This window comes from Taudactylus pleione, unplaced genomic scaffold (genome assembly GCF_031769625.1).
Source record: "Taudactylus pleione unplaced genomic scaffold, aTauple2 ptg000487l, whole genome shotgun sequence".
Classification (NCBI taxonomy): Eukaryota; Metazoa; Chordata; class Amphibia; order Anura; family Myobatrachidae; genus Taudactylus; species Taudactylus pleione.
This window is the reverse complement of record NW_028284889.1, coordinates 3,420,241-3,435,903: the sequence shown is the minus strand read 5'-3', so window position 1 is coordinate 3,435,903 and position 15,663 is coordinate 3,420,241. Positions and strand designations below refer to the sequence as shown.

The 15,663-nt window shown below is 47.3% G+C and overlaps 1 protein-coding gene across 1 annotated transcript in view; it reads right to left on the bottom strand.

Annotated features, from left to right (window-relative positions):
• Window positions 1-15,663, bottom strand: part of TRIM37 (tripartite motif containing 37) — a 211,563-nt gene that overhangs the window by 130,233 nt on the left and 65,667 nt on the right. The window contains 1 exon segment of the mRNA XM_088449534.1: window positions 3,951-4,074. Within this exon segment, the coding sequence (XP_088305660.1) occupies window positions 3,951-4,074 (124 nt within the window).

The following is a 15,663-nucleotide window of genomic DNA, read 5'->3' as shown; positions in this document are numbered from 1 at the left end:
CGCAGTTAAAGCTTTAGCTGCTCCCAGGATGCACTTGGGTCCGTCCTCCTCTATACCCCGCCCCCGAGCCACAGCACCTCAGTTGGTAAGCAGCCAAGGCCGGAGGAGGAGACTAAATAGAGAGAAGGAAGACTGGAACACACAAGAAACCATACTCACAGAAATGGGAGACAGAAAACCGGTGACCAGCCACACAGCCCATTTGAAGCCAGGTGCGTCAGGGCGGGTGCCCTGTGGACCCTATGGACTTCGTAGAAACAGAGATAACAAAGGTAAGTTCTTACCATATCTCTTGTTTTCTACTTCAGGGTCCATAGGGGGTCCACAGGGTTGACCTTGGGGATGTCCCAAAGCAGTTCAACTAAGGGCGGGGACGCTCCTGTGCTGAAAGGAGCACCCGGCGCCCAAAGGATGCATCCTGAGAGGCGAAGGTGTCAAACGCATAGAACCTCAAAAACGTAAAAACGTTTGAATTGAAGACCAAGTGGCCGCCTTACACAGTTGAACAGCAGAAGCGCCACGTCTAGCAGCCCAAGAGGGACCCACAGAACGAGTGGAATGAGCCTTAACAGAGGCTGGCACAGGTAAACCCTCCTGTGCATAAGCCTCACAAATAACGGAACGAAGCCAACGGGCTAACGTTTGTTTGTTGGCAGGCCAACCCCTCTTGTGAAAACCAAAGAGGATAAACAAGGAATCAGACTTCCTAACCGAAGCCGTCCGGTCCACATAGATTCTAAGCGCCCGGACCACATCTAAGGAAGTCTCACCAGCTGAAAGATCAGGGGACTGAAAAGCTGGCACAACAAGTTCCTGATTAATGTGGAACTTCGAGACCACTTTGGGCAAAAACTCAGGACGAGTGCGGAGCACCGCTGTGTCCTGGTGAAAAATCAGGAAAGGAGGGCGACAGGAAAGCGCCCCCAATTCAGACACCCTCCTGGCCGAAGCAATTGCCAGGAGAAAAACAGTCTTAAATGTCAGCCACTTGAGGTCCACCGACTCAAGAGGCTGAAACGGAGGACCCTGCTGGACCCGTAGAACCACCGCCAAGTCCCAAGGAGCCACAGGAGGCACAAAGGGAGGCTGGATCCTGAGAACACCTTGGAAAAAGGTGTGAACATCCGGCAGTATTGCAATCCGCCGTTGAAACCACACGGACAAGGCGGACACATGAACCTTCAAAGATGCAAGGCGTAAGCCGAGGTCCAATCCTGATTGAAGAAATTCCAAGATCCTAGAAACTCGGAACACCTGAGGATCATAATGTCTGGACTCACACCACTGAAAGTAAGTGTGCCACACCCTGTAATAAATCCGTGCTGAAGCAGGCTTGCGTGCCCTGAGCATGGTACCAATAACCGAACTGGAGAAGCCCTGAGACCTCAAGACGGCTGTCTCAAGAGCCACGCCGTCAAAGACAGCCGACCCAGATCCGGGTAAAGGCAGGGCCCCTGAGACAACAGGTCCCAACGCTGAGGAAGAAGGTACGGAGCGTCGAAGGAGAGGCTCCTGAGATCGGAGTACCAAGGACGTCTGGGCCACGCCGGAGCCACCAGCACGAGCGTGCCGCGGTCCTGCTTGAATTTCCGCAGAACCCGAGGAAGTAGGGATATCGGAGGAAACAGATACGCCAGGTGAAACGTCCATTTCACCGACAGCGCGTCCACCAGACTTGCGCCTGCGTCTCTTGTCCTTGACCCGTAAACGGGCAACTTGTGATTGTGACGGGAGGCCATCAAGTCCAGCTCCGGCAGTCCCCACCTGTCCACGAGTAGCTGAAACACCTCTGGGTGAAGCGACCATTCCCCGGGATGCACGTCGTGACGGCTGAGGAAGTCAGCTTCCCAATTGAGGACTCCGGGGATGAAGACCGCCGATATCGCTGGAATGTGACCCTCCGCCCAAGTCAGGATGCGAGACACCTCCGACATCGCTGCCCGACTGCGAGTTCCTCCTTGGTAGTTGATATACGCCACCGTGGTGGCGTTGTCGGACTGCACCTGTACCGCCCTTCCGTGAAGAGCGGGGCCGGACGACTGCAGGGCCCTGTATACTGCCCGCAGTTCCAGGATGTTGATGGGAAGAAGTGCTTCTTCCGCAGACCAACGACCCTGGAGAGACCATGAGCCGGTCACTGCCCCCCAACCCCGGAGACTGGCATCCGTCGTGAGCAGGACCCAGTCCGGGATCCAAAAGGGGCGCCCCTCGACCAGATGAGCTGTCTGAAGCCACCAAGCCAAAGATTGCCGAACGTCCGGAGACAACACCAGCACCTGAGAGCGGATCCGGTGAGGTAACCCGTTCCATTCCGATAGAATCAGCCCCTGCAGGGGCCGGGAATGGAACTGGGCAAATTCCACCATGTCGAATGTCGACACCATGGACCCCAGGACTCTCATAGCCGAGTGGACCGAGAGGCGGCAACTGCTCAGGAAACTGCGTATCCGCAGCTGTAGGGAGGCGACCTTCTCCGGAGTCAGGAAGATCCTTTGCTGACGCGAATCCAGCAGGGCTCCCAAATGAACCATCCGCTGTGATGGAATCAGGGAGGACTTTTTCCAATTTATCAACCACCCGTGTGCTTGCAGGCAAGCGATCGTCAGGTGGAGATGTTGAAGCAGTACCTCCGGGGAGCTTGCCAGCAACAGGAGGTCGTCCAGATACGGAGGAGTGGCCGAAGAGTCTGCAGCTCAGCGACGCCAGACTGCGCGCTGAAAGGCGCGCTGAGCTGAGGAGCCGCTATACAGGGAAGGCTTCCTCCCCTGGCTAGCCTATTAACCCCAGGGCTTGCCGGCTTCCCGCTTGCCAATATATCCCTGGTGGTCTAGTGGTCCCACGGGGTATTCCTCCTCAGAGGGGGAGCCCGCCGCCACCGCTAGCGGCATCCGGTCTGTCCCCTAGGACCGGGGGCAAAGGACTGCATGTGCAGGCAATACCCGCGAGCCGCCGCTAATCGGCGACTTGCGGCTTACCTTATCCCCGGCGACTCCGGCAGCAGTCCAGGGAGGGACCCAGGGTCCGGCTAGTACGGACTCTGGCACCCCCCCCCCACCACGATCCCCCGTGGAGTACTGGCGTCGCAGCGCCAGCGGGGAAGGAGAGCGGCAGCGTGGGCGTCTGCATAGACAGCCCGTCGCTGCCACACTAGAGCCTCTGTTTTAAAAGAAAAATCTAACAGGCTCTTTTTTTTTTTTTTTTTTAAATAGAAAGCTTTTGGGGGCTGCTCCTGCAGCCCCCCTGCGCAGGTGACCCGACTCCGGCCGGGCACCAACTCAAACTGAGGTGCTGTGGCTCGGGGGCAGGGTATAGAGGACGACGGACCCAAGTGCATCCTGGGAGCAGCTAAAGCTTTAACTGCGTGGTGCCCATGGATGCAGATCCAGCTATACCCCAAGGTCAACCCTGTGGACCACTATGGACCCTGAAGTAGAAATCAAGCATTTGGAAACCCCTCTAGAAATCCTGTGTTTGCCCCTGTTGATAGGTTGCATAGAAAGTACAGAAAACTAAGCGGACCAAATTATAAAAAAAAAAAAAAAAATATGCATATTTAAATGTGCAAGGTTCTAGTAAAGGCAAACTATGGCTCACCAGTGACCAGGTACAGTGATTCCAAATTAATTATAACAGAAAAAGCCTAGATTTTAGACTACGAAAGCACAATGTGGTAAATATAATATTGATCTTGAGAGCTATACAAATATATCAGCATTTGCTTGACATTATCTATTTTTGTTCAATTTCAAGCATTTTATTTGAAGTAGGGGTGAGCGGATTCGATTATACTCGGTTCCGTTCGGTTTTAAAAACCGAATCTTATTGGCTATCCAAAACTCGTGACAGCTGATACCCAATAAGATTCAGTTTTTAAATCCGAACGGAACAGAGTAGAACCGAATCCGCTCACCCCTAATTTGAAGTCCTGCTTCCACCACTTTATGCCATACCCATGAGTGTGATGAGTTTGTTCTTGAGTTGAGTGTCGAGTCTGGCAATCATCATCTCCACAGCGTTGCGAATCTCTCTAACACGTTCATCCTTAGCACCTCGCACAGCCTCAACATTCCGCTCCTACAACACAGTGTCCTTATTTGTCAATATTAAGTTTGTGTTTAATAATTCAATGATTTCCATAACATTTTTAATAGTGTGTTCTTAAAAGTTAAGGTGAATAATTAGCTTTTCTTTTTTTTTGATGGCAGCATCAACATGGCCAATGACTTAATATCACATGCTGTATATGTAGCAAAATGTCAAACAGTGTAACAAATGAAACATATTTGGATACAAAAAGATACAAAACAAGAAACAAAGATAACCAGGTAAAGAAAAGTGTAATTATTTACAAAACAAGAAACAAAGATAGCCAAGTAAAGACAAGTGTAATTATTTATTCTAACCTTTTGTCTTAACCTTTTCTCTTCAGATCTGATCAGACCCGAAAAGTCCCCGATAAATTGCCTGCTAACGGGTGAAGAGGCTAGGTCTGTGAACTTATCACGGATCCTATGTGTTAACGCACATTAATTTAACTGATGTTAAAAAGGATGCTCTATGTGAATGCCCGAGGCTACCGGCTTTAACGCCCAAGGTTACCACCCTTTTTCACACCTGTTAAATTAACGAGTCTAACTGAATTTCCCCTTAAGTCCAGGTATCATTTAGCTGACTAATGTAATAGAGTGGAATCCCAGGCGCTGAGAAGGAGATCTTTTCCAGTTACCGATACTTTGCAGCTGTGTTAGATAGCATGCCCAAAAAAAAACAAATAAATACAAGTAACACACAGCGCTCTAGCATGGTAATGAAAACACACACATATTATATATAAATATAACTTATTTAAGCAGCCAATATGTAGTTCAATAACAATAAAATGTTTCAATAAACTGTAGCTACAACATACTCTTAAAAATCTCACCATAAAAGTATAAATTCACCACTATTCTATATATGCCCATAAAAAAGATTTAGATGTGCATAATCTTATATATACCAGGTACAGCTGCAAATTTCCATATGTCACAAATCAGCTCACTTAAAGTAAATCAAAAACAAAAAAAAGTTGTATATGTCCATGCATTTGTAGATTTTGTCCAATCCTCCCTTACAGCACTGATATCGTACATGCTGGAGTTGGAAAAAGCACACTAAAGCTGGCCATACACGCTACAATTATCGAGCCGATCCGCCCGATATCCGCGGATCGCCACGGTAATTGTAGATTGTGGGAGAGCAACCGAGGGTTAAATATTGCTTGGTCAGGCATGCTGGATTGTCCAGCATGCCCGTCCGATGCAATATTTAGAGGTAATCTGTCGGCCACAACAGGCAGTGTATGCCCAGCCGCGGCCGACAGACAGAAATTTCCTGTGTTCCTTCCTATGGAAGGAACAGGGCAATGTCTCCTCCCCCGGGGGTGGAGCGCAGATGTCGGCCGAATACACTGAGAGAAATCTCACAGTGTATGCCGGGGGCATCAGCGGCTGGCAGCCGGCCATATAAAATGTTTGTCGGTCTGGCAGGCATTTTATCTGGCCGTGTATGGCCAACTTTATTTGTGCTAATGGCGCCACTGATGAATCACCCACTTCCATATCCAATTGCTGGCGTGAAAATTAAAAAACCCAGCGGCGCAGGGTCTCTCCTGCAGCCGCAAGGTTTTGCTATTCAATAAGGTGACTGAAAACGGGACGCAGTGATTTCAACGTGTCTTTTTTCTCGCACCTCCAAAGCAAGTCTGATTTTTTTCCTATAATCATGAGCGGGACTTGCTCTGGGACCCCGGCGGCACCCCCACCTGAGGACTAAATAAGCTATTGGAAATTTCCAATTAGCTTAATTAGTCCTTAATTACCCACCTTCCGAAGCGGTGTCTTCTGCATCCAGCATCGGGAGCCGGCTCTTCTGCAGCAGGGTGAGTATGTGAGTGTATGAGTGAGTGTTTGCGTGTGTGTGTGAGTGACCCCCCCCCCCCCCCCTGTAATGCTGGGAGAACTACATCTCGCATGACATTTCATTTCTGTCTTTCTTTTCCTGTATATGTGATATAGAGGTCAGTGGTAGCACCCCTCAATCAAATAATTGTTTGACTTTCTTGATATATATGATATGAGGCTTCTATTGTTCTATCTGATTGAGAAATAATGATTCTTGTGCGACTGTAGATATTTTGTTTATTCCTGCAGGAACGCCTCCGTTTGCCCAGCCACCCCCCCCTGCCAGACACCAAAACGGGGCAAGCTGTCAATCACCATCGACAGCTGCCCCGCTTTGGTGCGAGACCCGTAGCGATGGAGTGCCCGTCGCCGGCCGGGTCTCGCGCATGCCGGCTCCGGCTTGCGCAGTGGGGACCATCGACCCGCTTGCGAGCGGGTCTGAATAAGGCCATATGTCTCTCACCTTCCCTCTGTCAACCTTCCCCTCTCTTTCCCTCTGTTTCTCTCCCCCTCCCTCTTTCCTTCTCTCCCTCTCTCAGCCACCACTCAAAATCCTGCGTTTGCCCCTGGCAGAGTACTAAGATCATGTCCGCGAAGCTTACAGGGAGTCGGTTCCCAGCAGTGTCGCGGACATGATGTAGGATGCTGCAACCTTGACGTTCATTTCAGAGTCCAGAGCCAAGATAAGGGGCATAGTGGGGTCGTGGCAATTTTATTGAAGGGGCCCCCCACAACTTAGTGGCCCCGGGGCCCTCCACAAGCCTTAATCCGGCCCTAGGCCTGCGGCTGAGACAGAGCTTCCGGACACTAGCAGTATATTTCGCTTCAGTATGCCTTGCAGAGATGCAAGGCACCCCATGCCAGACACAGCAAAGAAGCCCCAAAACATAAGAGTCTCCTTTCGCAATAGTTCTTGTGTTTTTTTATTTGAAAGCTTCATTTTTTTTCGTCTGACAACACAGACAAATGTGGCTTGCCAAAAATCTCCAGTTTTGACTCATTTGTCCAAATGGCATTCTCCCAGAAGCAATATACATTTAGCAAATTCAAGTATGGCATTTGTTTTTTCAGAAGTGAAATCTTTTGGAGTCTTCTTCCATGGAGCCCACTGTCGCTCAAAAAGCCATGGATGGTGTGATACTGACGTATCTTGACCATGGAGTTCAATTTTCGTTCTCTGTAAGTTTTCATTGACTCTTGTTCTAACAATTTCACTATCATCCTGTTTAATCTTGGGCCTATTTTCCACTTGCAGCCGTGTACAGGGAAGTTGGTTGCAGTCACATGGACTTTAAACTTCTTAATATATTTGCAACCATAGTGGCAGGAATATCAAGCTGCTTGGAGATGGTCTTATAGCCTTTACCATTAACATGTTTGTCTATAATATTTTCTGTTCTCCTCAGACAATGCTCTCCTTTGCCATCTCTGGTCCATGCTCAGTGTGGTGCAAAGTGCACACTATGGGCTCGATTCAACTGAAGGCGAATTAAATAGCATCGGGAGGAATTAAACAGCGCCGGGGGTGCGAGCAGAAATCTGACAAAAGTACAGGCGCAATGCTGTTTTCTGCCCTTAGCGCAGTGGAAACAGCATCGCGCCGGGCAGTTTAGTCGGAGAATGCCCGTTCTCCCGACTAAACACCCTGTTTAAGGCACGAGGGGCGGGAGAACGGGCATTCTCCAACCTAACAGGTGAATTGAATAGCTCTAGGAACTCCCTCCCAGCGCTACTTAATTTGCGTTCAATTGAATCGAGCCCATTGATACCGAACAGCAGGAGGACTACTTTTCTTTGTTTTAATAGGCTGAATTACTGATTAGACTGAAGTCATGTGTGATGCTAATTTGAAAAAGCAATTAGTTTGAAATATAACTACAATCCAATTATGTATTATCTTTTCTAGGAGGTACGCACAAATCTGTACAGGCTTTTTTAGAATATGTTTGGAGAATAAACAATTACTTCTTTTCACAGTTTATTTGCTTTATTCTCTGACATAGAAAAGGCATGCAGGTATACATGAAATAATAGATTTTACATTTCAAGACTTTTCATGAGAAATTAAGCATTGTTTCAATGAGTTGTAATAGTACAAGCAAATCTGTCTGTGGTACAAATCATGTAGTAAAATAATGGGCGATATGGTTAAATATGCAATGTGGCCCTATTAAACATCTACATAGAGCATATTTTGTTTGGAAATACTTCAACTTTGCCTGGAACTTACGGGGCCATAAAGCAAATATGGTGGTCATGCTGATTTGGAGAGGCTGTGAAACCAGATTGTTAAACTAACTGCATAGGTTTGGAGCATAAACTTTATTCACCATATTTCAATGATACATATTGTCATGAGGTGAAAAAGTTGCTATATCACAGTCAGTTTGGATGAGAGCTAGAGGGCTTTAATAAAGAAGTGGGTTTTGAGAGCCCCTTTAAGTTTAGGGAGAAGTGGAGAGTCTGATGAGGGGGGAGAGTTCCAGTGGTAAGGAGCAGCACAAGTAGAATTTTGGAGCCAGGAGTTGGAGGAGCTAATCAGTCGGGAGGACAGGCAGCAGTCATTGTCGGAGCGAAATGGGCAGAGGGAGTGTGTCTAGAGATTAGGTTGGAGATGTAGGGAGGAATGGATTGGGTGAGGGCTTTATAAGTGAGTGTGAAAAGTTAAATTCTGAAGGGGAGCCAGTGTAGGCCCTGATGAAGAGGGGATGCAGAAGCAGTATATGTGGAGAGGAAGATGAGCCAAACAGCAGTGAAATTACAGTAGTCCAGTCTAGAGATAACCAGTGAGTGGATTAGGGTCTTTGTTGCCTCCAGGTTGAGAAAGGTGAAAGCGGCATGACTAGAACTTAATGTGGTATTTGAAAAAGAGGTGGAGTCAAAACTAACTCCAGGACAGCAATATTGAAGAGATGGTGAGGTTGTCAATGGATAGTTAGGGGAAAAGGGAGGGTGGGAAGACTATCAACAGAAATTTTAAGAAAGCACAGAAGACAAGAGTGAGGAGAGAAGGGGAAAGGTCAGGAGAAGCTAGGTAGATTTGAGTATCATAAGCAGACATATTGGAGCCCAAAATATATCATCACCTAATGAGGAAGTATAAAGGGACAAAGAACAGTACCTTAGGGGATACCAACTGGTGGATTAGGGAAAAAAGTGGAGTCATTAGATGAGAAAGAATAATCAGAAAGGTAGGAGGACAGCTAGGAGAGGGTAGTGTCACACAGACCAAGGGAGTGAATGATTTGCAGGAGAAGAGGATGGTCCACAATGTGTTAAAAGTGGTGAAGAGAGAGAATGAGCAGACAATAGTAGCCCTTGGATTTAACAGCAAGGTGGTCACTACTGCATTTAGGAATGGCAGTTTCTGTAAAGTGGAGAATACGAAAGCCACACTGAAGTGAGTGAGAGGAAAGAAATGTGGTAAGGCTGCTGTAGACAGAGATGGAGCAGTAATTAGTGAGAGTGTGTCAGAATAAAGAACAGATTTTTTATTTCCTTTTAAGAATGGGAGACAAGGAAATGCTTGAATGCAGAGGAGACCATGCCTGATGAGAGAGAAAGGATGTAGCGATGAGCAGGATGAGAACAGGTAATGTGTGAGGAGGGGAGGAAACGGAAACGTACAAGGGTGACTCAATAAGAAAGGTAACAAGACCTCTCAAGTGTGTAATGTTCTCCATTTCATTTCCTGCCAGGAAAGAGCAGGACATTAGACTGCACCTCACTGTCCCAACATTAGTTGTAAGATGGCCAGGCTGGTGGAAACATGTTCAAACATTGAGGTGCATAGTGTGATCAGATTTCTGCAGCTAAAGGGCACATCAGCTTAAATTCATCACCAACTTGTTGAGGTGTACTGTGATAATGTCATGCCACAGAAACTGGGTTTGATGAACTGCCTTTGAGAACGCTAGGCCACACTCAGCCAACCGCACGTTAGAGTTCTGGCACTACCATTGGGAGGTACTGGACCATCCTCCCTACAGCCCAGACATGGCACATAGTGATTTCCATCTCTTTGGACTATTGAAGAAGCACCTAAGTGGAAGGCAATTTGCAACTGACAGGGAAGTTCAGCAAGCGGTCGTGTTCTGGCTTGACACAGATGTTTTCTATTCCGGGATAGAAGTACCATTGGAACAAATGCTCAGACAAGTATGAGGAGTATGTGGAAAAATAATCTGTACCAAGGCCATACTAGTGAGGATACATATATGTATGAACTGAATAAATTTACGCAATGAGAGGTCTTGTTACCTCATTTATTAAACCACCCTCATAGAAAGATGGACCAGAAAAGCTGCATGACTTAATTTCCAGAAACTAGAGAAAAGGAAGTCATACACCTCTGGGGGTGAGATATGGATCTGCAAAGATAAGTAGTGACAGCTGGAACAACAGAGTTCAGGAAAGAAGTAATGGTACCATTGTGAAGGGAAATTACTTTATCAGGGCTGGAGAGGGTTACAAAGGGAGAAAACTGTGAGTAGAGTAGGGAGGAGAAGGAAATATACAACAAAAAAGTCAAGTATGGATCAAAGTATATCTTAATGATAAAACAATAAATAACAGGAATAAGGGTATATGTCCTAATGTCATGAAAATGAGATGTTGCCTCGTATACTGTAGGCCACTCCTTTCAAGGCTTTATCCTCTTCTTGTATAACTGTCCTCCTTGACATAGGAACATGGAAATAGAAGTGGGAAAAAACAACGTGTGACCCACTTTTATCACATGTAGGATGTGCACACCACGTAAGGGAAGTAGCCACAATCAGTGTATAAATTACCTAACGTACCATACTCACTTTTATAGGCGGTGTGCATAAGTGCATCTCAGTATCTTTATCACTCCCGAATCTGGGGAATCTTAATGAATTTGCCTGTCTTATAATTGTTCCCTTTTATTAAAAATTGAGCAATTTTAGTGCTGGGTGAAGGAGCTGTTTTGCATGCCATGCAATCCCAGCACCGATGAAATCCTTTGGTGCGCATGAGGTCTGGTAGCGCACTCCACACTAAATTATCTTTGCGATAGATACATTTTGGTTCTTTTAGTATAATATAAAACTGTGCCAGGACACCAAAATTGCTGAATTTTCATATAAAAAGTGGATAAAGCCTTGAGTGGACTACAGTATACGATCTAATTTTCAGGACTATAGGATATATTCCCTTATCCCTGTTATTTATTGTTTTATCATTAAGGTATAGCGCCCTTGATCCATATTTACCTTTTTGTTGTAATCATTCTTATTCCCGTGTTTGCGACAGGCTCTAGTAGGGATCAGGCAGCTGTTAACACCTATATTTTGCGCCAGGACGCTCTCGATTACAAGAAGAGATGGAAATATGGTCAATCACATCTAGGTTTTGCTTGATCACCATAGCTTTGGGACGGATAGGTAGAGAAGAAGGGCTGAGGGCAGGGGTTAAAGTGGCCCGGAAGAGGGCGGAACTGCGTTCCATCTGTTCTATTTGGAGATGGAACCAGTTCCGCCTCCTCCAGCCCACCTAACCCTAGCCTGTCAGCACTGCGCCACAGGGAGATGCCGGGTGCCTGCTGAGATTTTGTTACCAGTGGGCGCCCGGCTCCTTCCCTACAGCAGCAGCCGGAGGCTGGAGTTCACTCCTGAGCTCCAGTTTCCACAGTGGGCACTATGGTAGAAACATCATGACGTCTCGCCCATAGCTCCGAGGAGTGGCCAGTCGGACGTCAGCGGAGCATCGTATGTTAGTTTTTTTTGTTTTGTGTAAAGGGTATTACTACTGGGGGCACCGGCACTGTGGGTATTGCATAAGGGGCACCACCATTGGGGGCATTGCATAAGGGGCACCACTGCTGTGGCAATTATGTGCATTAGGGGCACTACCTGCTGTGGGCATTGTGTATAAGTGACACCAATGTGTGTCATAACATGAATAAGGGACACTACCATGTGGTTTATTGTGAATCATGGGCACTATGTGCAGTGTAATGTGAATAAGATTGTGCTACTGTGTGGCGTAATTTGAATTGGGGATACTTGTGCGACCATGCCCCTTTCTTTTGAGACCACTCGCCATTTTGCGGCACACGCTGTCCCTTTGTTATGGGGGCGGTTGGTTCCACCACGTCTCTAGCACCATTTTAAGCACTGGCTGAGGGATAGATTAAAAGAAAGCAGGTGATGAGCAGAAAAAGGGAATGGGGGAATTGCAGTCAGAGATATTACAATGGTGAATAAAGAATAGATCAAAGGAGTGCCCACTTGCATGTGCGAGCGAAGAGGTTGACAAAGACAAATAATGATGCGAGGGAAAGGAGGAGATTAGAGGCAGTGGGGTCAGGATCCAGTGATGGCTAGGAGATTCAGGAAGTTACAGATGAAAAGGTCATATGTTTGTTATTGTTACAGTCAGACCTGGCATTCCAAAGCGAGGAGAGCGAGAAGCATTAAGGGGAGAGCCCTGAATAAGATAGTCGGGGTTGCTGGAACATGGTGGCGAGATTGATTTGGAATGATGAGATGGTAATCTTCCAGCACAGGCTCCTCTCCCCTTTATACCACAATCCCAGCCTAACAAAGCCAAAAGACAGAGGGGGGAGAAGGAGAGGAGAAAGGAGGCAGTCACAACCATGCACACATGAAGGGTGGCTGTAAAGCCAACAGTCCCCCCCCTACCATACCGAAAAAGAAAAAATGCTGGGAGCGCCAGGGAGGGAGTCCTGTGTGCTCCATGGAAACAGAGAAAAGTATTTAACAGGTTTTCTCTTTCTTCCTATGAGGGACACTGGAGACATTGGGGGACGTCCCATAGCTGTTCCTAAGGGAGGGAGCGCTCCTGTGCTGAAGACAACAACCAGCGACCGAAGATGGCATCGCAAGAAGCAAAAGGTGTCTAAGCAGTAGAATATTAATAAAAGTGTGAGTGAAGACCAGTAAGAAGCTCTACAAAGCTGTACTGTTGAGGCACCATAACGAGCTGCCCATGAAGTCCCCACTGACCAGGTAGAGTGGGCCTTAACTGACTCAGGGATAGGTCTACCACTGGAAACATAAGCATGGCGGATAACTGCTGGTGCGAGATTTTTTCGATGTAGGCCATCCACACCTGTGAGCATCAAAAAGGACAAAACAGGGCATCCAAGCAATGCAAGTCTGTAGACCTGGAGACGTAGATTCGAAGAGCATGAACCACATCTAAGGTATGTAAAGATGGGTCCGAAGTGCCGGGCTCCCCCTAAGGGAGAGCCACCAAATTCTCCTTATTAATGTAGTAACTAGAAAGCACCTTTGGAAGAAACTTCAAATTTGTGAGAAGGACGGGACGGTCCTGACGAGAGACAAGAAACAGCGACCGATGTGACAAGGCCAATAAAAAAAAAGACCCTCCTGGCTGAAGATATGGCCAGTAAGAAAACAAACAGTCTTTCAACCGCAGGGAGGCTTCTAAAGCATCCAAAGAACTAAAACCAGATCCCAAGGGACCACCGGAGGAACGAAGATAGGCTGAATGTGCAACACCTCCTGTCTGAAAGTCTGGTTAGCAGAAATGATGAAAAACCAAAAGGGCCAAAACGTAGACCTTCAGTCGAAGATCCAAATCCAGGCCTCTTTGAAGTAAAGACAGCAGCCTGTCTAGCCGGAACACTCAAGGGGGAAACCGCCTGTTGTGGTAAATCTTAGCTGAAGATGGTTTCCTGGCAATTAGCATGGTCTTGACCACATCAATAGAGAAACCCCTCATCTTCATGATAGTGCTTTCAATAGCCACCTTGTCAAAGTCAGAGCCAGCGGATCGCGGTAATAAAAGGGAACTTGACTGAGAAGGTTTGGACAAAGAGGTAGACACTAAAATGGGGCCACCAACATTTGAAGGAGATCAGTGGACCAAAGACGACAAGGAGCTATCAGAATCGCAAGAAGCTGTTCCTCCCAGAGCTTGTGACAAACTCATGGAATGGGAGCATTGGGAGAGAAGAAATAAACCATCTCGAACTGCAAGAGCCGTACTTGTCTACCTTATAGTTCTGTCTGGAAGCCACAGTTCCACCAGAAGTTGGAGATTCTGGATCCAACTTTGAGCCTGTGACAAGTTTATGGACAATTGAAGGTGAACCTCCATGGTGGGCGGAGTACTGGCTGTAAGAAGGTCGCCCAGACAGGAAAATAACTTAACTCACTGATAGAGGACTGCGGCCATGGCAGACATCATCTTTGTGAAAACATGAGGTGTCGTTGAGAGTCCAAACGGTAGAGCTTCGAATTGAAAACGCTCATTGAGCACTGCGAAATGGAGAAGAGACTATTGACCCTGCCAGATTGGGACGTGCAGATATGCGTCATTGATGTCCAAGGACACCATGAAGTCACCGGGTTCCAAAGATTGGACAACTGATCTGAGGGACTCCATTTTGAATCTGGGAACCCGAAGATGTAGATTTAGCAATTTTAGATTCAAACTGGGGCGGAACGACCAATATGGCTTTGGACCGAGGAAGAGATTTGTAGTAGAAGCCTTTTCTCCACTCATGAGGCGGTACAGGAACAATGACTTCTGCCACTAAAAGGGAAAGGATGGACCCTTGTAGAGTCACTGATTTTGCAGGATCGGAGGGAAGGCAGGTAGAAATAAAAAAACAAGGAGGAGGTAGGCCCTGAAGGTCGAGGGCGTACCCCCTGATAACAAGGTCTCAAACCTACCTTTCTGTAGTCGAAAAAAGCCAATGATTGCTAAACTTGAGCAGACGAGCCCCCACCTGTGAAACCCCCTAAGGGTGCAGAAGGGGACATGAAAACAATTATGCAGCGGGCTTGTCGGCCGGCTTGGGAGCAGGACAACGTCCAAGTCTTGACATTCAAGAAGGGCCTGCGTGAAAAGCGACTGCCTGTCCCCTAGAAGGGGAAACAAATGTTGGTCTTCCCTACATACAAAAGGGCTGAAAGGAAGGCTTTGGAGCAGAGGAAGTTAGAAGAGCAGATTTAGACGCAGCAGCTGCCGTAATGATCCTTCCAACTCAGATCCGAACAGGACTTCTCCTGTAAACAGAAGAGACTCCAACGCCTTCTTTGATTCTGCCTCCGCCTGCCACATGCATAGCCAAGGGGCACGACAGGCCGCAATGGCAGATGCAGAGGCCCTAGAAGATAAAATTCCTGAATCTATGGCAGCCTCACCTAAGTACCTGGATGCCAATCTGAGGTGATCCACAAAAAGTAGAAACTCAGCCCGTGCTGTATCACTGTGAAGGCCTTTATCCAAATAATCACCCAGCATTCCATGGCTTTGTTGATCAAAGCAGCGGAGAGAGCTGGATGTACAGAGAGACCTGTGGTGGTAAAAAAAGATTTGATAAAACCATCTAGTTTGTCATTTCCTTCAGAGAGGCTGCATTTGGAAGAGGAATGGTGGTTGCCTTTGCCAAACGTGCAATGGGGCAATCCACTTGGGGGGGGGTAGAGTTTCCCCATCTACTCCTGTCTGACGGTGGTAGAGGATAAAAAGGTAACAATACGCCAGGAAGTCTGAAACTTGCGATGAGGCAGATTCTTGGCCTCCGACAATAAAGGCTTCCTCTCCTAAGGAAGAAACATCAGAGTGATAATCCTGCATGTCTGGGGCAGCTGACGGTTTTGAGTACATATGACTGCCAGATGGAACATGTGCTTCAGGGAGGATGAAACCTGCACTAAACCCTGAACAGACTGAAATACGACAAAGGATGGGTTTTGGG